The sequence below is a fragment of the Nicotiana tomentosiformis genome, chromosome 9 (genome assembly GCF_000390325.3).
Source record: "Nicotiana tomentosiformis chromosome 9, ASM39032v3, whole genome shotgun sequence".
NCBI classification, from domain to species: Eukaryota; Viridiplantae; Streptophyta; class Magnoliopsida; order Solanales; family Solanaceae; genus Nicotiana; species Nicotiana tomentosiformis.
The window spans coordinates 2,758,010-2,782,751 of record NC_090820.1 but is presented as its reverse complement, the minus strand read 5'-3'; the positions used below and the strand labels follow the sequence as shown (position 1 = coordinate 2,782,751).

Genomic DNA, 24,742 nt, shown 5'->3' with positions numbered 1-24,742 from the left:
AAACCGACCGAAATCGATCGGTTATTTTATTAAGTTATTTTAAAAAACCGACCGACTTCGGTCGGTAATTTTATATTTTTAATAAAACCGACCGAAATCGGTCGGTTATTTTTGTGCGAAAATGTAATTAAAGAGTACAAATAAATTAAAAGAAAGTCATAAACCAAAATGTACCAATAGTCTAGTAGTAGAATAGTATCCTGCCGTAGTTTCGAGTCCCAGAACGTGCATTTTTTAACGTTCATTTTTTAATTGCATAAATCAATGATTTCCTCTAAATAATCATTCGGTATCGGGAATTACGGCCTAAATCAAAGGCCTTGCGCCTATCAAAACCTTTGAATATACTGATCAAATCAGCTTTTGAACAGGAAGTATCATCTTTTAATTCACCTTGGTAGGCTTACTCTTACGCTTACAATTTTTTGTATAGGCTGGATACCTCACCATCCTCATAGAAGGTGTAAGATGAAGGGATTATAGAAATTGAAGGGGAAACAATCACCAAACTACAAAAGCAAAAAAGACATAAAAGTGGAAGACCATATGATATTGTTCTACAATCATTAGAAACATACAGAAAAAAGAGCGTATGCTTTTCAATCGATCAATCAAAACAGACTTAGTAATCAGTAGTAATGCAACAGTATAAGGAGACGGGGGTTTTCCGAGCTGCATAATAGACCCTAGTATGAGAGTATGACTACAACAATTAGCTAAGAAAGAACTCCGTCCACTCTGTCTGTGCTTTTTGCTGCAGTTGCCTAAGCAATTGTCAAATTCAACACATCCTTGTTAATCTGAGATCGAAATTAAGAGAAAGTAAACATCTAATATATGGTTGTGGGGGGGGGGGGGGGGGGAAGGAACAAGAAAAAAACTGAAAGCTATACCATGTTATTGTGACAAGCACAGCTGCCAAAAACATCCATTAAATTTCCTGTATTGAACATATTGTTTGCACATTAGATGCACATTAAGACAACTAAAACATTTATTGTGGCTGCACCACATCAACTCAATCTGTTTCAGTGTTGGAATATCTGCAAAGCTATGGGGGATCTCCTCGAGATACCTGGACATTTTTATAACAAGTGTTTCAAGCTGGGGAAAAGATTCCTCGGACGCATTCCACCTTGAGATACCTAAGTTCACAAGTTTCAACACTCTAAGTTTAGGGAACGTGATATCTCCAAGGCACCACTCCCCGGAATGAATAAAATACGGATCCCTTAATTCGAGATACTCCAGACTTAATAGTCCCGCAATGAAGAAAATCGTGCTTTCTATCCGAGTCCCGCATAGTAACAATTTCTTTATATTTGAAGGCAACTGTAACTTGGGTACAACAGGGAACAAGTCAAAGAAAAGGCGAAGTGATTGAAGCTGGGTAAGACTCTCCAATTTGGGACAAATCTTTTCTTCATCAGAATCATTTCTCAAAAAATAGATTTCAAGTTCTTGAAGATTAGGACACCTCTGTACTAATACATTCAAGCAATCAGAATAGTGTAAATTCAACACCCCTTAATATCCTCAAATTTTCCAACTTAGAGGATTCTTCAAAGATCTGCTTTCCCCCCAAAAAAAAAACAAGCTTTAGTAAACTCTACATGCCTTAATTTTTTCATTTTCCAAAAATTCGCTGATAACCGTGTACGCATTAAACACTTGAGAATTAAAGTTTCTAGATGGGGCAGATGTGATTTTCCATGAAAGTCGAATTTATCTATGAAAAGTACGACATACTTGAGGTGAATTAGTGGTTTCAACGTAGCTAACGACAAATGACCCAATTTATGGGAACTCAAATCCAAGACCTTAAGAAGCCTCATCAAATTAATAACCTGACTGAAGGGATTCCAATATGAAGATTCTCCTCTATTGCTGGTTGTCAGTGACCTCAAGTGTTGGTGGAAAGGCTTCCACTTTTTGGATGTAAACTTGGAAAGCTCATTACTGAAACTGAAGCTCACTCGACTTTCCTTCAAATCGGAAGGTTGAATGTTCCCCCTCACTGCCAACATAAACTTTTCTTGTCTACTCCTCTCCAAGCAAAAGTGAAGCACTACATCATGAACCTGGCAGTATTTAACTTTACCATTATATCTTCTCTTTGAAACCATTACAACGTTACTGCTAATGAGATCCATCAAGTAACCCTCAGCTGTCTCTTCCAATAATCTCCCAGATTCAATGTTCTGCAAGAAACCTTCCGCGATCCATAAACTTATCAATTTAGACACTGGAATTCTTGCGTCCTCTGGAAACATCCCCATGTAGAGAAGGCAAGGTCTTAAATAGTCGGGTAAGTTATCATAACTTAACTGCATAGTTGCCCGACTATAGTCTTCAGACTCACGGTCAAGATAGGAAAATAGAGCTTTTTTAACCTCATGCCACCAAGATCTTTCCATTTTCTTCTTTTTGATTATTCCAGCTACCAAGACAACCACTAGGGGCAACCCTTTGCATCTTCTTACAACATCTAGACTCACATCGTGTAGTTCGGGTGGGCAAGCTTCGTTTTGAAACACTTTTTTCTGCAACAATTCCCTACTCTCTTCGGGTGTGAGGAATGGAAGGAAATAAAGATCAGTATGGCGCTTGACATGTTCACCCACTTTCTCAAGACGAGTTGTTACTACAATTTTGCTTCTATTTACAACATCAGGGAAACAAAGTCTTAAGTCATCCCATGCCATACAATCTCACATATCATCCAAGACAATGATATATCTCTTTCCTATTAAGATTTTCCTCAACATGTCAGCTAGTCAACCTCATCTACCTTGTCCTTGGAACCGGTAACTTGATTGAAAATCTCTTGTAATAGCTCTCTCCGGCTATATGTTTGGGAAATGACGCACCATGCTCGAACATCAAAATGATAAACAATGATGTCATTATTGTACAACTTTCTAGCATAAGTTGTTTTACCTTGTCCCCCCATCCCAACAATTGGGATGACATCTAGCTCATTTGTCCCTCGTGTCAGATACCGAATTATTCTTTTCGTGTCATTCTCAAAACCAACTATCTCCTCATCATTGATAAGATTGCTATGTTGAGTTGGCATATGTTTAGATGGCTCTACCATAGAGTAGGGCTTAAGAGCAAGATTCTCCGACCACATCATGGTCACCTCCACACTAATATGCTCGATCTCTTTTAAGATTGTAGGAAGTGAGCAAAAAAGATACAAAAGAGCATTACACTGAGCAAGAATAGAGTCAATGGAAACTTCAGCTTCGTATGCAAAATTGATAGTACGCCTCTGAAGATCTTTAAGAATTTCATGTTCATGCTGCACGTTTGCAACATCTCTGAAAACAAATGTTAGATATGAGAGCTCTTTCTCTAAAATGACAATATGAGGCTTCAACATGAAATCTAAACCTGATTCAAATTTCAACATCTCATTCAATTTCCTCAGGAGAGAATCAAGAAAGCTCAATCCACCAGCTGTGGGAAACTGAGATGGTCTGAATATTAAGGATTTGTAATACCTCACTTCCACTTGTGCCTTTAGATCTTCTATTTTCTCCAATATCTGTATCGTGCCAAGATCAATCTTGCTCGCATCATCTTTGATTGTCGATCTTGAAAGAAGCTGCATTTGAATTACACCAAGTATGTCTCCCACAAGCACTCCAACCTTTTCTAAGACTTCATTCAACCTATTACCATTAATAACATGATTTGGTATATCGCCGAGAAAAACTAACAAGAACTCTATTGCCACATCAATGTTTCGAGCAGAGACAATAGTGGGGAAGTTATCAAGCTTTTTATCTCTAAGATACACCAGAAGACAGTGGAGTTGATATGAAAATCCTTTTGGTAATTTCTTGTCCTTCAAAATTCTTGATTGGGTAAACTTTGACGCCTTTAGTTCACAGAGAAAAATCTTTTTCATTTCCAGCTCCACTATCACAACCAAGCATAGTAGATAAGGAGGCTTACTCTCGATATCAGATGTATCATCTCCATCCACTTTAATCCAAAGAGCAAGACAGAACTGTCGCACATTGTCAGCCATGAACTGTATTCGGGCCTGCATACCTTCCAACTTATCACGGTCGACATAACCATTTATCTCTGCACCATATAAGTATCTTATAAACCTTATTTTGTTTTGAATGACTTTGACTTGCCTTAAGTATCTATCTGTCTTCTGCAGGATATTGATTTTTTCCGCGAAAAAAGTGACAGATCGAACCAAGTACCTCGGTGCATCATTTAGATTCTGGTCAAGGTAATCCATATATTCCAACATATACGAATCATTCAACTCAAAGTTGTATATTAAACTGGTACCGTTATCTTCACTGAATTCCTGCAACTCTGATACTAGCCTTTCCACATTAAGACTAGTTTTGTATTCACCTGAAATTCCACCAAAAACCGAGTGAAGCATTTCCACAATCAATTTGGCCTTCTTTCTGATTTCTTTTAAGGAATCAGGTAAAAGAGCATGAGGGTACTTGATAAAGGTTCTCAAAAATCTTAGCTCCATTTCAAGTGTCTCAATCTTGACAACATTCAAATCACCTCTACTCTTAATCCTTCTCAGGTGATCTAACATATCCTCAATGTCATTATGCGCCATCTTCCGCGCATATAAATTAAAAAGTAGAAAATCCCTGCAAGTTCACCAAACTCTTGTCATATTAATCTTCACTAAGAGAGAAATTTTATTAATGTCTTTTAATACTACTATCATAAGCTATAATGCTTGTGAAAGATTATACACATTCTGCACATTTTTTATTATGAAAATTTTCACAAACTTCCCATAGGTTTTGACATATTGCACATATCTCTTTTGCGATATCAAATATATTATACGAACATCCCTTCTTTCATATTTTTTCTTTTGAGAAGGTAAGTAACTATGTAAAAAAAAGTGCACAAAGCATCCCGCGTGCATACAGGGTACGGGGAAAGGCTGTACCCAAGGGGTGTGATATAGGCAGCCCAACCTACTGCAAGTATCCATGACTCGAATCCGTGACCTATAGGTCACAAGAAAACCACTTGAAAGTTGCTCCAAGGCTCCGAGAAGATAAGTAACTAGTAACAAGATGATTTATTACATAAATATATACGTTTTATTTTAAACCATAAGTTTCAAAAGTTTTTTCTTTCAACTCTATGCTCAGTCAAACATTGTCACATAGTTTGAGATGGAGGGAGCAGTAGTTATTAAGACAAAAGCTAAATGGATTCATGTAGCTGTTCTAGCAATATAAGAACTTGACTTGTAGATTGCAAATGAAACCAATTTAGAGATTTGCAAAAGAAGATAAGTTTAACACAAGTTCAGTTCCAAGTCTTACAATCAATCAAGTATGCTTTTGTCTTCTTTTGTAACTCCAATTTCTGATACAATATATCCTAAGAGGAAGCACAAGGGATGATCATTAAAATTAAAACTTAAAAGATTCAAGAGTAAATAAAAGAAATCACAAAAATGATCATATCAACAAATAAATGATGAAAATTTTCAAATCTACATATGGCCAAGAATTTTCAGTATATATAATAACGTTTAAGTGTTCTTAGAAAAAGTTTATTGACATACCTATAAAAAGTAAAAGTTGATGTAGGAGGAGGAGGAAGGGATAATAGTTACACACACTCTCAAGATATATATTAGGTTGAGTGGATGAGTAAAGGAATTTGAAAATAAAGTGTGGTCCAACCGATTATATATGAGCTCTGAATTATATCATTATCCTTTTGGATTTTTTCAGTCCGGAACTCAATTAATTTGAATTTGGAAAGTAAAATGGGAAAATGACACTGTATAATAGCCGAATTATATATATATATATATATATATACATTTTTGTATGTTATATAAATAGATACACAACTTCTTACCTCCTAATTTATGTGGCGGTGTTTGTTTGAAACTTTGTGGTCTAAATATAGTTATATTATTAAATTATTTTGAAGTATAAAAATATATTATTTTTAGCATATACTAAAAAAATGTGCCACTAAAGGAATAACCCTTTGGTTCTTTAGACGGGAAAATGGGATCCATGACAGGACTTGCCAAGCAATAATGGAATCCATCCATGTGATATGCAGAACTTTGTTTTGCTCTTTCACATCGAAGGATATGAGTATTAAAAGCAACCGCAATCAAAAATTAAATTGAAAGATTCACGAAAGTGAAGAAGTAAATATATTTTGAAGGAGAGAGAACAAAGTTGTTTGGCTAAAACAGCACTAAAGATACTCTTAATAATGTGCGATATTTATCTACTTTGGACCAATCTTGTATAGTTTTTCAAAAACATCTCACACGACTAAGAAAGATCTAAACAACTTATAAGTAGAATATTTTGAAGATTAACTGTATGACATCCACGTTAACCGATGCTAGCTTCTTCTAGTTTAGACTGTCAAAGACACTAAGCCAATAATTAACTGTGTGCCATCAACGTTAACCGATGCTAGCTTTTCTAGTTTAGACGGGCAAAGGCACTAAGTTATGTTCCAATTCATCACTCTGCAATTTCCAATTATTGGCTATGATTATGATATCAGCTGTTATGTTCCAATTCAGCACTCCGCAATTTTCATACTTCTCCCGCTAAATTATTGGCTATGACTATGATATCAGTTGTTATGTTCCAATTTTTCATACTTCTCCCGCTAAATTATTGGCTATGACTATGATATCAGTTGTTATGTTCCAATTCAGCACTCCGCAATTTTCATAAGATACTTTCAACATGATGTGATATTATTCGTTTTGGGTCAAGTTCGAACAGTTTTCCCTAAAAAAACTCATGCTATTAAAAGTTATCAATACCTTATACGTAAATTGATTTTTTCTTGTTCTTTCGATGTGGAACTTACAAAAATATCGAAGAAAAGTGGTAAAAAGCATAGGGGTTGCAAAGCTAAGAAAAGGATAAAAAGTACAGCTGGAGAGCAAAAGGGATGCATAAATTGAGACAAAGACACATCTAATCTAAAGTCTAGTGAATTTCTACTTAGGAAAAATATACCCATAATAGTTATTTATGGCTTGAACTATTTCTTTGTAATTTTTGAAAATTTATCTTATTGTTTGGAAAATTACTTTTCTAATAGATTTGGGAAAGAAAAACATATTGTCCTTCTGGGATTGGAAAAATCATTCTCTTATAGTTTTAAGACTACTTGGTTGTAGGTAGGGATTCTTATATTTTACACTTCTTCTCTTTGCTTCTGCCCGTGGACTAAGCTCAGGCGAACTTCATTCAATTCATGTGTTATTTTTTCTTTTCTATTTGCTTTGTGTGTGATTGTGTGCTAATTAACCCACGATCTTTCGCTACAGTATTTGCATTATATAAATATATGCGCGATGCTACGCATGACATCCATGGGCGAAGCTACATTGTCATAAGAGTGATCAACTGACCACCCTTCGTCGAAAAATTACACTGCGTATATAGGTAAAATATTAGATTTTAGAGATATATGACATATACTGAACACCCTTTGTCAGAAAATTTTTTTTCACTTCTTTCAAGTTTGAACATCCTTTGTCGGAATTGTTTTTTCACTTCTTTCAAGTTTGAACACCCTGAGATAAATTTCTGGCTTCGCCACTGATGATATCTACGCTATAGTAAGTTTCAGGTGTAATGAAGTCGATAAAAATAAATATACTTGCGATGCTACACATGACATATGGTTTGTGCATCCATTGTCAATGAGATTACATTATTCAAACATCTAAACATACAGAAAAAAGAGGAAAATGAACAAATTCTTCCCAGTAGACATGAATCTATGTTTAACAATAAATTTTTAAAAATAAAAAAAAACCTTAGCAATCAATAGTAGTGTCACAATATAAAAGGATGTGCGCTTTGGCTAGCAGCATGATATACTCCAACATGAGCATGGCTACAACAATTTGCAAAGAAAGAACTCCACTTACTCTATCTGTGCTTAAGCTGTAGTTGTCTAATCAATTACAATAAAAACAACCTAGTGGAGTCTCACAAGTAGGGTCTGGGGAGGGTAGTGTGTACGCAGACCTTAGCCCTACCTCTGAAGGTAGAGAAGTTGTTTTCGAAAGACCCTCGGCTAAAGAACGTAAAAAATGGAGCAATAAAGAAACAATAGCAACAACAATGTAATAAGACAGTGTAAGCAAATAGTACAACGAATAATGACAGAGATCCAGGATATGAAACTACAAGAATAGTGTCAATCCTATTGCTAATACTGGCATACCGTATAGAAACAAGGGACTAGGAGTACGAAGGTACCCGACTAGTACTACTACTACTGGTAAGACAAGGCAAAACTCTAGACTATCTATCAACCCACCACCCTAATTTTCAACCTCCACACCTTTCTATCGAGGGTCATGTCCTCGGTAAGATAGAACAAAGCCAAGTGCTGCCTAATCACCTCACCCCAATACTTCTTAGGCCTCCCTCTACCCCTCTTGTCAAATTCAAACACATCCTCATTAGTTTGAGATCGACATGGAGCTACTAAGGGAAAGCGAGCATCTAATAAAGAAAAAAGAAGGAACAAGAAAAGACTAAAAGAGTACCATATTTTTGTGACAAGCATGTGCTTTACCACATCTTTCGGAGATTTCCATAAACATCCTGTATCAAACATATTATTTGCACGTTAATTAGATGCACGTAGATACTCGAAAACAGCACATAGGAGTTTGTTTCTACTTACTTTGATAATGATGTCTACACGGTCGCATCCTTCAATATCTTCGACTTCTTCCTTAATTCTCACAGCTGAAGCCTTGAGAGAGTCTTTGCTGCATGAAAGCACCTTAATCTGTTTCAGTGTTTGAATATCTGTAAAGCTATTGGGAATCTCCTCGAGCTCGTTACACCATCTTATAACAAGTGTTTCAAGAAGTGGAAAAGATTCCTCTGAGGCTTCCCACCTTGAGATAACTAAGCGATCCAGTTTTAAGAACTTAAGTTTATGGAACGTGATATCTCCGAGGCACCACTCTTCTGATTGAAGTTCCTCTGACTCACCCCACCTTGGATCTCTTAATTTGAGATACTCTAGACTTGGTAGTCCTGCAATAAAGGAAATCGTGTTTTCTATACGAGCTGTGTGTAGTACCAACTTCTTTAAACATGAAGGCAAGTGTAACTTGGATACAACTTGGGACGAGGGAATGAAAAGGCGAAGTATTAGAAGCTGGGTAAGACTCTCCAAATTGAGACAAATCTCTGCAGAATCATTCACATTATCAGCATCATCCTCGCTATCAGAATCTATGTAGTCAATGAACTTGATGGCAAGTTCTTGAAGATTAGGACAGCTCCGCGATAAAACATCCAGTAATCCATAGGCATCGCGAATTCGATGTACTACATTCTTTAATATCCTCAAACTTTCCAATTTAGAGGATTCTTTAAAGATCCGCTGCTTATTATTTTCCAAATCGAAATCAGTCCAACTAATCTCAACATGCCTTAATTTTTTCATTTTCCAAAACACTGCTGGTAACCTTGTACAATTACCAGCACACTTCACGATTAAAGTTTCTAGATGGCGCAGATGTGGTTTTGGATGAAAAACGAACTTATGTGTGTAAACTGCAAGGAACTTCAGGTAGATTAGTGGTAGCAATGTAGATGACAACAAAATATTTACTTCATAGGAACTCAAATCCAAGACCTTAAGAAGTCTCAATTTACTAACCAGAAGATAGGGATCCCAAGAACGAATTACTCTTTCAGTAGTCGTTATCAGTGACCTCAAGTGTTGGTGGAAAGGCTTCCGTGTTTTGAAAGGCTCATCAGTGAAATTGAAGATCAGTCGACTTTCCTTCCAATTGGAAGGTTGAAATTGGCCCTTCACTGCAAACTCTGAAAGCTTAGTTACAATGGGGCCGTTAAACGTCCAAACTAAAGGTTCAAAGTAGGTATGATGCCCCTTCACTGCCAACATAAACTTTTCTTCTCTACTCTTCCGAAAACAAAAGTGAAGCACTACATCATGAACGTTGCAGTATTTGACTTTACCGTTATACCTTCTCCTTGAAACCATTACCACGTTACTGCTAATGAGATCCAACAAGTAACCTTCAGCTACCTCTTCCAACCTCCCAGATTCAATGTTCTTCACGAAGCCTTCCGCGATCCATAAGCTTATCAACTTAGACACTGGAATTCTCGCATCCTCCGGAAACACCCCCATATAAAGAAGGCAAGGTCTTAAATAATCGGGCAAGTTATCATAACTTAACTGCATAGTTGAAAGACTATATCCTTCAGACTTGCCAACATAGGAAAATAGAGCATCTTTAACCTCACGCCACCAAGATTCTTCCATTTTCTTCTTTTTAATAATTCCAGCTGCCAAGACAACAACAAGAGGCAGTCCTTTGCATGTTTTTGCAACTTCTAGACTGACATCTTGTAGTTCAGGTGGGCAATCTTCCTGTTGGAACACTTTTTTCTGCAGCAGTTGGCAACTCTTTTCTTGTGTGAGGAATGGAAGAGAATAAGGATCAGTATGTTGCTTGACTTGCTTACTCACTTCCTCAAGTCGAGTTGTTACTATTATTCTACTTCCATTTTCATCATTTGGGAAAGATAATCTTAAGTCATCCCATGCCTTAACATCCCACATATCATCCAAGACAATCAGATATCTCCTGCCCATTAAGCTTTTCTTCAACATGTGAGCAAGTTCATCATCCTTATCTACCTTGTTCTTCGAAACTTGACTGTGGATCTCTCGTAGTAAATCTATCCAGTTATATGTTTGGGAAATGCAACACCATGCTAGACCATCAAAGTGAGAAACAATCATTTTATTGTCATACACCTTTCTAGCAATAGTCGTTTTCCCTTGTCCCCCCATGCCTACAATTGGGATGGTATCTAGCTCATTTGTACCTTGAATCAGATATCGAATTATTTGTTCTGCTTCATTCTCAAAACCAACTATCTCCTCATCATTCACAGTATTGCTTTGTTGAGTTGGCAAATGTTTAGATGGCTCTACCACATAGCAAGGCTTAAGATCAAGGTTTTCCGACCACATCTCTCTCACCTCCACACTAATATGCTTGATCTCTTCTATGATTGTAGGAAGTGAGCAAAAGAGATGCCAAAGTGAATTATATTGAGCAAGTATAGAGTCAATGACAACTTCAGCTTCATATGACAAATTGATAGTACGCCTCTGAAGATCTTTAAGAATTTCATGTTCATGTTGCACCTTTGCGACATCTCTTATAATGGATGTTAGAGATGAGAGCTCTTTCTCTAAAATGACAATATGAGGCTTCAACATGACTAAACCTGATTCAGATTTCAATATTTCATCCAACTTCCTTAAAAGAGAACCCAAAAAGCTGACTCCACCAACTGTGGGAAACTGACCATAGGGAATGAATTTTAAGGATTTGTAGTACCTCTCTTCTACTTGTGCCTTTAAATTTTCACTTCTCTCAATTATCTCTGTTGGAGTAAGATTAGTCTTGCTGGTGTGATATTTGATTGTAGAGCTCGCAAGAAGCTTTTGACTTAAAAATAATGTTTCACCCACAAGTGCAACAACCTTTTCCAAGACCTCATTCAACCTCTTACCATTAACAAATCGATTTGGCACATCAGCAAGAAAAACCAACAAGAACTCCATTGCCAAATCAAAATTTCGAGCAGAAACATTATTTGGAAAGTTCTCAAGAATTATGTTACTGAGATACACCAGTAGAGTACGGAGATGATGCAAAAATCCTTTTGGCAATTTTTTGTCCTTGAAAGTTCTTGATTGGGTAAACTTCGAACCTTTTAGTTCACCACGAAAAATCTTCTTCATTTCCAGTTCCACAAGCATAATCAGGCATAGTAGATAAGGAGGTTTACTTAAGATATTATTTAGATCATCTTCGTCCTCATCCAAGATCCACAAAGAAAAACAGAATTGTCCCACATTGTCAGCCATGAACCGAATTCGAGTCTCCAGACCTTCCAGCTTCTCATGGTCGATGTAACCATTCATCTCCGTAGCATATAAGTATCTAAAAAAGCTCATTTTCTTTTGAATGGTTTTCACTTGCTTTAAACATCGATTTATCTGGAGTAGTCCATCCGTCAAAAGAGTTTCAGACTCATCCAATTCCAGCGATACCAGTATATCATTTAGATTCTTGACGAGGCAATCCATATATTCCGATAGATAGGAATCATTCAATTCATAACTGTAGCTTGAACTGGCATTACCTCCAATGAACTCCAGCAAATGTGATACTAGCCTTTCCACATTAAGGTTAGTTTTGCATTCATCTGGAATTCCACCAAAAACTGAGTGAAGCATTTCCACAATCAATTGGGCCTTCTTTATGATTTTGGCTAAGGAATCAGGCAAAAGAAAATGATAGTACTTTATAAAGGTTCTCAAAAATCGTAGCTCCAATTCAAGTGTCTCAATTTCATCAATCTTGACACTATTCAGATCACCTCCAATCTTGATCCTTCTTAGGTGATCTAACATATCCTCAATTTCATTACGAGCCATCTTCCTTAGATAATTCCTGCAAGTTCACCATACTCTTGAAATATTAGTTTCATTAAGAATAACATTTCTCTTTCAATATCTACTGTTAGAAGCTACAATTAATGTGAAAGATTATACACACCTTCCTTGCCATTTTGGTTATGGAAAATTTCACAAACCTCCTATTTTCTTACTTTCTATTGTAAATGTTGCTTCATTTCACTTCTCCGTTCTTAAGATGTTAAATTTTAGGAAGAAAGCTAAACTGTCAGTGTCTAATATATTGCTGGGGTTATAATGCTAAATCATGGTTCAACAAATTCACTTCAATGATAGCTGAAGAGACAAATAATTATTTTCGGATATAACGTGTCAAGTGAGATTAGAAAAGAATTATTGAAATATATACCTGATAAAGACCAAAGTTTGCAGTAGGAGAAAACTTCTAATGACAAGTGAAGATTAATATCAGCATAAAAGGTTGGAAGGAGGAAAGGTTTCGGTCTATAGGGCCTTCTCTCATTAGCATACTCTAACAAGATTAGTGAATGAATAATTATGGTTCAATCAAACTAACATTCAATGTTTATTGGACTGGATCTAAATGCTACCAAAAGTCAATGGAAGAATTATTTAATGAATAACGGCGGGCTTATCGTATTATTAATACAGAGAGACAGCTAATCTGCAGGTGATAATCCATTCCTATTGGCCTTCAAAGTCAATGGTTGCATTAGTTAATGTGCAAGTAGTACTGTTACAGCTCAAGAGTTGCCTATCATTCTAATTAACAATCAAATACACCGTGTCTGGAACGATTTCTGTTTGTGAGTATTATTGCTACACATTCTTATAAGAGAGGATGATGATGAAGATGAAATATTACATAGTAGAAGAATATTTCAGCAGTATTCAGTCGACAAATATATTAAACTTGTTTTTATGCACCATATTTTGTTAAAGTACATAAATAATGTCCTGGATATAGACGTCGGAAATTTGTTGTTATTCACACTGTTAGTTGTATGTCTGTATCTGCTTGTTGCAGATTTCTTTTATTATTTGTTGGTTCATTTGCTTTGATTAGTAAAATAGAGCATCTTTAACCTCATGCCACTAAAATTCTTCCATTTTCTTCTTTTTAATTATTCCAGCTGCTAAGACAACCACTAGTGGCAGCCCTTTGCATATTCTTGCAACATCTAGACACACATCGTGTAGTTCAGGTGGGCAAGCTTCGTTTTGAAACACTTTTTTCTGCAACAATTCCCTACTCTCTTCGGGTGTGAGGAATGGAAGGAAATACGGATCACTATGTTGCTTGACATCCTCACTCACTTTGTCAAGTCGAGTTGTCCCTACTATTCTACTTCCATTTCTACCATCTGGGAAAGATAATCTTAACTCATCCCACGCCATACCATCCCATATATCATCCAAGACAATGAGGTATCTCTTTCCCACTAAGCTTTTCCTCAACATGTCAGCAAGTTCGCCAACCTCATCAACCTTGTACTTGGACCTGAAAATCTCTTGTAACACCTCTCTCCGGTTATGTATTTGGGAAATGGTGTACCATGCTCGAACATCAAAATGAGAGACGATGTTGTCATTATTATACACCTTTCTAGCAATAGTAGTTTTACCTTGTCCCCCCATCCCAACAATTGGGATGACATCAAGCTCATTTGTTCCTCGAATCAGAAGCCGAAGTATACTTTTTGTGTCATTCTCAAAGCCCACTATCTCCTCATATCATTCCTAAGATTTCTATGTTGAATTGGCAGATGCTTAGATGGCTGTATCACAGAGCAGGGCTTAAGAGGAAGGAGGTTCTTAAACCTCATCTCAGTCACCTTCTCACGAATATTCTTGATCTCTTTTACGATTGCAGAAAATGAGCAAAATAAATGCCAAAGAGTATTATATTGAGCAAGAATAGAGTCAATGGCAACTTCAGCTTCATATGCCAAATTGATAGTACGCTTTCACAGACCTTAAAGAATTTCATGCTCATGATGCACTTTTGCAACATCTCCGAAAACGGATGTTAGAGATGAGAGCTCTTTCTCTAAAATTGTCATGACCCATTTTCTGATCAAGCCGTGACCGGCACCCGATCACTAAACTTGACCGAGTGAACCATCTGCGTTTATCAAATCTATTATAACTTCAAACTTTATATGCAACAAGGCAATACTTTAACGAAATACTTTTAATTAATTTAAATATCTAAAATAAACCAACTCCAAAAATTTATTCGTAGTAACTACTGAAATATTACAAAGTTATTATCAAAAACACATGAATCTTAACCCAACGACTGTGTCTATGAAGCCTCTACTGATAAACTGACACACTTGTCAGGACATGAGATTCTTGGCCAGTTCTCTAAGTAAACAAAGAAATAGATAAATAATGACGACTCAAACGAGTACTTCGCGAACAAAAGCGGAGCTCACCAATTGCACTGGAAGTGAGGGAAGTCCTAACCCGTAGCTTGCTCGCCTGCAAAACTGGTTCCTACGTTGTGCCGCAGACTAACGTAGGTTCCCAAAAGAGAACGTCAACACCATCCATTGTACTCAGTGAGTCTCAACGACATGGGACGAAACTTTAATAAATTATACATTACGAGCAAAGATTCTAAATGCCTAGAAAACATAAAGCTTCTAAGAACAATTCTAAAATAATTGCATAATAGCATTTTATGAATATTCTAAAAGAAATTCTTTTCTTTTTCTTTCTTATAAGAAAATACTTCACTTTATACTTCGGGAGTTATAAGTATCCTGACTTATTTCTGTCTTAGTCACCGTGTGATCGGCACGGGTTCGATCCCAACCTGATTGAATAGGCCCAATCCACGAGGTGCCACTCGCTTCATGGTTCTTAATGCTCATGTATCATACCTTAGCTTGGCTAAGTAAATTCTCAGCAACGAGACCTTCGACTCGTGTGCTCCCTACTTTGGCACAAGTAGTTTCAGGAAGTCAATGCCTTGGTCAGGACCCTCGGCTTCGACGATGACCCCTTCTCAGAATAGAGGATACTCCCAAAATCTTTTCTTTCTAAAACTTCTTGTTGTGACTTTTCAAGTGTGCGTGCTTTTGTGAGTTAAACCATTTTAGTAAAGGGTTATATCAACTCACCTCAAAACTCTTCGAGCCAATACATAGACCCCAATCAAATTTATACCCGCCAAACAATCGATTCTATAACAACCAGTGCATTTTAATCAATTTTAAAGTTTTACACTTAAACATGAAATTTACTGTTTATGCAGAGAAAGAAGGGAATTAACTATTCAATTTTTACCTACTACTACTGTAGTATAATTGACAATAGGAAATTTATATATCTGAGTTCAAGAATTAGTGAACCTAGAATTTTCAGTGCTCGAGAAATTTCGTGGCTGCCTCTGTTTCGTATAAGGCTTTAAGCCCTTTTGTTGTGCATGAGTAAACAGAACGTGAGGCGTTCTGGTTTGTTTAAGGCCTTTTGTTTAATCCTTTTGCCTTGCACAACCCTTTATGGACTAAGGCTGTCACGTGCTTTCTTTTATTGTTTTCCCTTTTTTTCTTTTTTTTTTTTTCTTTTTTTGGTTGTTTTAACTTAAGTAATATTTAATTATACCTACTTTTAATAATTAATACTATTATAATTATTAATATTTTCCTAATTGTATATCTAATTATTTATAGATAGAGAAGTAACTCAAAATCAATCACAAGGGTTTAAATCCGTAATAAACGTATAATTTTTATAGACTTAAGGCAAGATTAAAAAGAGAAATTAAATTCTATATTTAGCATGTCTTGAAACTTTTATAAATTTGAGGAGTGTTACAAAAATGTCAATATGAGGCTTCATCATGAAATCTAAATCCGATTCAGATTTCAACATCTCATTCAATTTCCTTAGGAAACAATCCAGAAAGCGCAATCCACCAACTGCGGGAAACTGAGATTGGCTATATATTAAGGATTTGTAGTGCCTCTCTTCCACTTATGCCTTTAGATCTTCAATTTTCTCCAATATCTGTATCCAGCTATGATACCACTGTTATGTCGAGGAAGAGGCAAACCCAAAAATAAAGAAGATAAAGAACACCAAATTTTAACGTGGAAAACCCTTCAAATCGAAGGTAAAAACCACGGGATCACAAAGATCCAAAAAGCTTCACTATAATAATAAGAGGGTTATAAAAGTTCTTCAAATTGGCTACACAACAAGTGCCAAACACGGAGCAACAATAGCAACAAGAGCAACAACAAATCAATTGAAGAAAGAAGAGAATTCACAAAAATGAAGTTGTTGTTCGAGGCTCGAAATCAGATGCTACGGGTCACGAAATCCGATCTTCACCGTTTAAATCAAAGACCAAGATGTTACGAACACTTAGGCAAATGTTTAGCCCGATCCAATGATTAACGAATCGGAAAACGTGATTTAAAATCGGCTGGTCGGAATTAAAATCTGCAGCAAAACGAATATTTTTTTCCTCTCTTCTCTCTTGATGAAAGCTCTCTCAAAAATCACTCTTATGTGCTTAAGTCTTTCAAAGGTTTGTACCAATGAGCATAAAATAATTCACCAAGGTTGTCCTATTTATAGATAATGAGTGGTGCTTTCTCTTAAAGCAAAACCAACTCTAAATAGAAATAAAAACCGAATCCAATTCCAAATAAAAATAGAAACCAAAAGAGAATAAGATTAGGCCATTGGGCCTTTGGCTGCACAACATGGGCACGTGCCCAACACAATCTTGCTAGCGTCATACTTGATTGTACATCCTGCAAGAAGCTGCATTTGAATTACACAAAGTATGTCGCCGGCAAGAACTCCTACCTTTTCTAAGACTTCATTTAACCTCTTACCATTAACAACATGATTTGGCATATCACCAAGAAAAACCAACAAGAAGTCTATTTCCATATCAATGTTTCGAGCAGAGACATTAGTATGAAAGTTCTCAAGCTTTTTATTCCTATGATACACCAGCAGACTATGGAGATAATGTGAAAATCCTTTTGGTAGTTTCTTGTCCTTGAGCGTGGTTGATTGAATAAACTTTAAAGCCTTTATTTCACAGAGCAAAATATTCTTCATTTCCAGCTCGACTAGCACAACAACGGATAATAGATAAGTAGGTATACCCTCGATATGAGCCGTATCATCTCCATCCTCATTAAGCCAAAGAGCAAGACAGAACTGTCCGACGTTTTTAGCCATGATTTGCATTCGAGTGCTCAAACCTTTTTGCTTCTCATGGTCAATGTAACCATTAATCTCTGTGTCATATAAGTATCTTAGAAACTTCATTCTCTTTTGAATGCATTTCAATTGCTTGAAATATCTATCTGTCTTCCGAAGAATTTTGACTTCTTTACTGAAAAATGTGTTGGGTTTTTAAAGCATAAATATAGCTTAAAAGAGGGTGAATGGGAAATGGAGGGAAATTGAAAATATTTGAGTTTCTCTCCTTGACAACCCAAGCAAGAAGCGGTTCAACGGAAATTGCTACAACTATGGAAAAGCTGGACACAGATCTGCAGATTGTCGTGCTCCAAAGAAAGACAAGAAGAAGGATCAAGCAAACATGGTTGAAAAGCACGAAGATATCGATGACTTGTGTGCTATGCTTTCTGAATGCAACCTGGTAGAAAATCCTAAGGAGTGGTGGATTGATTCTGGAGCCACTCGCCATGTTTGTGCTGTTAGAGAAGCATTTGCTACATATGCTCTTGTTGGACCCGAAGAGATGCTTTCTATGGGAAATTCTGCAACGACAAAAATTGAAGGATCTGGAAAGATATTTATGAAAATGACTTCTGGTAAGGTGGTGACCTTGAACAACGTCCTTCATGTTCCCGAGATTAGAAAGAACTTAGTCTCTGCTGGACTTCTTGTTAAGAATGGTTTTAAATGTGTCTTTGTATCTGATAAGGTTGTAATAAATAAGAATGAAATGTTTGTAGGAAAAGGTTGCCTCACTGAGGGCCTTTTCAAGCTGAATGTAATAGTTATTGAGAATAATAATAAAATTTCAGCTTTTTCTTACTTACTTGAGTCAAATGAATTATGGCATATACGTTTGGGTCATGTCAATTACAAAACCTTGAGAAAAATAATTAATTTGGAAGTATTGCCTATGTTTGAATGCGACAAATCAAAATGTCAGATATGTGTGGAATCTAAGTATGTTAAACATCCTTATAAGTCAGTTGAAAGGAATTCAAATCCTTTAGACTTAATTCACATAGATATTTGCGACATGAAGTCAATACCATCTCGCGGTGGAAAGAAGTATTTCATAACTTTTATTGATGACAATACTCGATATTGCTATGTTTACTTACTTAATAGTAAAGATGAAGCAATAGATGCATTCAGGCAATACAAAAATGAAGTTGAAACGCAACTTAACAAGAAAATTAAATGATAAGAAGTGATAGGGGTGGCGAATATGAATCTCCTTTTGAAGAAATATGTCTAGAACATGGAATAATTCATCAAACAACTGCCCCTTACACGCCCCAATCCAATGGGATTGTGGAAAGAAAGAATCGCTCATTAAAGGAGATGATGAACGCATTGTTGATAAGTTCTGATTTGCCACAGAACTTGTGGGGGGAAGCCGTTCTTACGGCTAACTGGATACTAAATCGAGTACCCCATAGCAAAACACAATCCATTCCATATGAAAAATGGAAAGGAAGGAAACCCAACTTGAATTATTTTAAAGTGTGGGGGTGTTTGGCAAAAGTGTAAATTTCTAAACCCAAAAGAGTAAAAATAGGACCGAAAACTGTTGATTGTGTTTTCATAGGATATGCGACCAATAGTAAAGCATATCGATTTCTAGTTCATAAATCAAAAAATCCCGACATTCATAATAATACAGTTATAGAATAAGATAATGCTGAATTCTTTAAAAATATATACCCGTATAACAAGGAATGTGAGTCGATTGATGAAGGATCTAAACGACCTAGGAAAGAAACAAAAAAAAGTATATTTAATCAGGAGGATCCAAGACGTAGTAAATGTCAAAGAACGTCTACTTCATTTGGACCAGATTTTGTGACTTTCTTATTGAAAAATGAGCCTCGAACATTTAAAGAAGCTATGTCTTCTTCGAAATCATTGTTTTGGAAAGAGGCGGTCAATAGTAAAATAGAATCCATATTGAATAACCATACATGGGAATTGGTTGATCTTCCTCCTGGAAATAAACCTTTGGATTCTAAATGGATTTTTAAGAGAAAAATGAAAGATGATGGCACTATTGATAAATATAAGGCAAGACTTGTAGTCAAAGGGTATAGACAGCGAGAAGGTCTTGATTATTTTGATACATACTCTCCGGTTATAAGAATTACGTCCATACGAATATTAGTAGCATTAGCTGCAGTTTATGGGCTTGAAATTCATCAAATGGACGTTAAGACGGCCTTCTTAAATGGAGACTTGGAGGAAGAAATCTACATGGAATAACCTGAAGGGTTTGTGGTTCCTGGTAAAGAAAAGAAGGTATGTAGACTTGTTAAGTCTCTTTACGGACTAAAACAAGCACCCAAACAATGGCATGCGAAATTTGACCAAACAATATTGTCAAATGGTTTTAGGATAAATGAATGTGATAAATGTGTGTACATTAAAAATATTCCAAATCACATAGTCATTGTTTGCTTATATGTGGATGATATGCTAATAATGAGTAATGACATTGCCAACAGAAATGCGAATAAGTGTATGCTAACTAGCAAGTTTGATATGAAGGACTTGAGAGTTGCTGATTTAATTCTAGGGATTAAGATAAATAAGATTCCTCAAGGTCTGCATTGTCACAATCTCATTATATTAAGACAGTACTTGGAAAATTCAAGCACTTAGGGTTTAAAGTTGCAAAGACTCCAATTGACGTGAATCTTGCATTTGCAAAGAACAAAGGCCAAAGCATATCACAATTGGATTATGCTCGTGTGTTGGGATGCTTAATGTACATCATGAATTGTACACGACCTGATATAGCTTGTGCTATAAGCAAATTGAGTCGATATACGAACAATCCAGGTCAATCTCATTGGATGGCAATGAAACGAATTTTGAGATATTTAGAACATACCCAGGACTTTGCTTTGCACTACAGTAAATATCCTGCGGTGATTGAGGGATATTGTGATGCAAATTGGATCACCGGTTCAACTGATTCTAAGTCCACAAGTGGATATGTATTCACTATTGGTGGAGGAGCGGTATCTTGAAAGTTTTCCAAGCAAACTTGTATTGCCCGCTCTACAATCGAAGCTGAATTCATAGCCTTAGATAAAGCCGGTGAAGAAGCTGAATGGCTCTGAAATTTCTTGGAAGACATTCCATTTTGGCCCAAAACCGTTGGCACCAATATGCATACATTGCGATAGTCAAGATGCAATTGGAAGGGCTGGGAGCGTGATGTATAACGGTAAATCTCGTCATATATGACGAAGACATAAAACCATTAGGCAATTACTCTCTAGAGGAATTATCACGATTGACTATGTAAAGTCAAGCGATAATATATCGGATCCACTTACAAAAGGCCTAACTAGAGAGGTAGTTGAGAAATCATCGAGGGAATGGGACTATGGCCGAGAACAAGCCATTGTGGCGGTAACTCTACCTAGAAGACTGGAGATCCCAAGATCTAGGTTCAAGGAGATCAAACAAAGTCAATAATGACGGTTCAACATTGTCAACTAAAAGTTTGGTCCATTCTCGTGATAAGATAATGTTCAGTACCAAGGATAAAACATTAAGGCTTTTTAATGATTTTTAAATTTGATACGGGGTATATCAAATAATGTATCTACGGGATGACATGTTTAGGAATCACCTATGTAAGTGTGAAGTGTTAGCCGCTTCAAGGAGAATTTTATAAGGCCAATTCTCTACGCACTTATTAAACTAGGCAGTGTTCATGGCTGAAACGAACACAACAATGAGAGCCAAAGACGGTTAAGGGTCGGTTGTGTGACTTATGGTTGTCTAGGTATACACCAAAGTTCGACGGTTCAAAGATATCAAATCTACCGATTGACCGAGTATATCCAACATAAGTTCACTACGGAAAGTTCAAAGGGAAACCTACTTATCCTGATACAATTAATCCTTGCTTGCGAATCACACAGTTTTTCATGCATATTTCCATGATACAGCCATTCCCCATTCATGTGGGGGATTGTTGGGTTTTTTAAGCATAAATGTAGCTTAAAAGAGAGTGAATGGGAAATGGAGAGAAATTGAAAATATTTGAGTTTCCCTCCTTGACAAAGGGATATTGTCCCATATTGGAAGAGGGAGAGATTTTGATGGGTATATATACAATTGCACTTCTTCTAGCTCTAAAAGAGTTAAGAAGAAGGCAAGCTTCGCGCCGTCGTCATCGCTCGCTCGCTCGGCTCGGCTTCGGCTACGGCTACGGCTTAGGCTACGGCTACGGCTTCGGCTTCAGATTCGGATTCGGATTCTGTCAAATGATCGATTGATTGATTAATTTTTTGGACCAAATTTATTTGTTAATAGTAAATATTAATAGAATTATTATTAAATATCCGATTTTTTGTAAACGGAATATTAATATTAAATCCAAACGTAATAGTATATGTCCTTCACTTTTTGTAAAAGACATTTACAAAATAGTTTGCACCTCTTCAGAAGAACAGTTTGTACCTCTTCAAATCTGAAGAGTTGAAGAACAGTTTGCACCTCTTCGGATTTGAAGAAACAGTTGGCACCTCTTCGGATATGAAGAGTTGCACCTCTTCAGATTGAGCTCAACATTGGCTATAAATACCAGTCCATTCTCTCAGATTTTCCATACCAATTTCTGACTTCTCCTCCTTTCTTCTGTATTGTTTTAACTACAAACAAAGCATCAGTAAGTGTGATTTGCTGCCGATTTTTGTGTTCGCCGAAACATTGGTGTTTGAAGTATTGCTACACCAGTGTGTAATTCGTTCTATTCTGGGAGGAAATAATCCACAACCTTGGGTACTAGGAGGGGATTAAATTCCTTAAGGAAACACTGTGAATTCAGTGGGCTCGGATCAAATTCTGTTTCATTTATATTTATGTTATTTTATCTTCTCCATAATTATTTTTACAAATACAGCTAAACAACAAAATGGGTCAGACCTGAGTAAGTACCTCGGTGCATCATTTAGATTCTTGTCGACACAATCCATATATTCCAACCGAGAGAATGAGAAATCATTCATTTCATAACTGTAACTTAATCTGGTAACACAATCAATGAATACCAGCAACTGTGATACTATCCTTTCCACATTAAGGTTAGTTTTGTATTCATCTGGAATTCCACCAAAAACTGAGTTAAGCATTATATTTCTGCGATCAATTGAGCCTTGTTTGTGATTTTAACTAAGGAATTAGGCAAAAGAGCATAAGGGTACTTGAAAAAAGTTCTCAAAAATGTTAACTCCATTTCAAATGTCTCAATTTGATTAATCTTGACAACATCTTGTTATGAGCCATCTTTCCTACATGAAGTAGAAATTCCTGCAAGTTTGCCCAACTTATGTTACATCAATCTTCGTTAAACCATATTAATTTACCATGGTTAAGTGATTTAATACTGTGAGAATATATATTAATTAATTATGATTAAGTGAAAAAATTTGACATGCAAAACACACGTCGTTCATTTATATGAGTAAATTACTGCCTCTTGTCTCGTCAGACTTACACGCTTCAAGCGCCCGGGCTTACGCCTCCGGCCACACACTTCACCCAAAATTCATAATTGAGACCTATTTTTTGCATATTTTCAAAGTACATGAGCAAATATGACCATTTTCCGTAATTTAATTTACAAGAGGACAAATATGCCCCTTATATTTCACTATTATTCTTTTGCATAGACTATATATATTCTCATATTGAATTGTATTCACATTTAATAGTAGTAATTCTTATCAAAGTAAAAGTAAATGGATTCATGTAGTTGTCCTAGCAATTCATGAGGAACTTGACTTAGAGATAACAAGTGAAACCAACTTAGAGATTTGCAAACAAACAAAAGTCAACACAAGTTCAGCTCAAGTCTTATCATAAATCAAGCTAGCTAATGTGCTTTAGTCTTCTTCCGCCTTTTTTGTATTTCCATCTTCCGATCCAATCCTAAAATGGACCAAAAGAGATAATCACATAAATGAGCGTATCAACAAAATAAATAATTCAATAAAAGTTGCAGTAGAAGAAAAACCTAACCTACTCTTATCGGAAAACAACAACAACAATATACCCAATATATTCTCACAAGTAGGATCTGGGGAGCGTAGAGTGTACGTAGACCTTATCCCTACCTTGAAAAAATAAAAAGCACGTTTTCAATAGACCCTTGGCTCAAGTCAAGCAGCAACTCTTATCGGAAAATAGTAACATATAAATGGAAGAAGGTTTGAAGGAGAAAAGAAGAGTCCCTACTCCATTCTCTCTAATTCCTCAAATTCACATACTCTAGCAAGATATATTGATTAGGTTCTAGGGATGAATAATTTATTTAATTATTTTTAAAATAAACTTTAAAAGTATGAAAAAGGAAATTATGGATCAACAAAACTTACCTCAATGATCATGAATGGAATATGCCACAAGGTGATGCCATATTGCTAGTACACAGAGATGGTTGGGGAGATCAAAAGGGTTGTATAGAGTTTTGAAGAATGGAGTTGTGTGGGTACGGTTTGATGCAGCTGAAGGAAAGAACGAAGTGGTTCAAGGAGGAATTTATCATTTTGATAATAAAACTTTTATTGTAAAGGCTTGGAGCCCAGACATAGAATTTAGTAGGGAAGAGTTGAGTACTGTCCCTATATGGATACGATTTTCTGGTTTGAATTTCAAATACCGGAGTGCGAAAGGTCTAAGCAAAATAGGCAGCTTAGTTGGGAAACCTCTAATGGTTAACCATAATACAGAGAAGAAACTTGGTTTAAACTTTGCAAGACTATTAGTTGAACTGGAATTGGATGCACAACTATCAGATACAATTTACTTCAGGAATGAAAAAGGTAACATAGTTGAGCAGAAGGTTAGTTATGACTGGCAGCCCACACTATGTAAATTTTGCAAGAAATATGACCACTCAGAGGAAATGTGCAGGAAGAAGAAAGCAACTAACCAAGGAGAACAAAATACCAATGAGGTCAAT

At 36.2% G+C, this 24,742-nt stretch overlaps 2 protein-coding genes and 2 pseudogenes across 5 annotated transcripts in view; all 4 read right to left on the bottom strand.

The window, feature by feature from the left end:
- Positions 1–4,812, bottom strand: part of LOC104099122 (putative late blight resistance protein homolog R1A-3) — a 54,736-nt pseudogene extending 49,924 nt beyond the window's left edge.
- Positions 1–13,142, bottom strand: part of LOC104086216 (putative late blight resistance protein homolog R1A-3) — a 59,966-nt gene extending 46,824 nt beyond the window's left edge. The window contains exons 1-4 of one of the 4 annotated variants that reach the window (XM_070186046.1): positions 12,932–13,141; positions 8,722–12,559; positions 8,582–8,639; positions 7,741–7,980 (exon numbers count right to left, since the gene is read on the bottom strand). In XM_070186046.1, coding sequence (XP_070042147.1) covers positions 8,607–8,639; positions 8,722–12,543 — 3,855 coding nt within the window. In that variant the 5' untranslated portion in view covers positions 12,544–12,559; positions 12,932–13,141 and the 3' untranslated portion in view covers positions 7,741–7,980; positions 8,582–8,606. Of the gene's footprint in view, positions 1–7,740; positions 7,981–8,128; positions 8,640–8,664; positions 12,560–12,931 lie in introns of those variants that run through there. The other 3 variants (XM_070186045.1, XM_070186044.1, XM_070186047.1) reach the window with 3 other exon arrangements.
- LOC104086214 (putative late blight resistance protein homolog R1B-16) overlaps positions 1–24,174 on the bottom strand; it is a 31,308-nt gene extending 7,134 nt beyond the window's left edge. Inside the window, exon 1 of the mRNA XM_070186055.1 lies at positions 24,156–24,174. The gene's annotated coding sequence lies outside the window, so the exon portion shown is untranslated. The remainder of the gene's footprint in view (positions 1–24,155) is intronic.
- Positions 13,606–17,925, bottom strand: LOC104086213 (putative late blight resistance protein homolog R1B-12; annotated as a pseudogene).
- Positions 24,175–24,742: the final 568 nt, after the last annotated feature.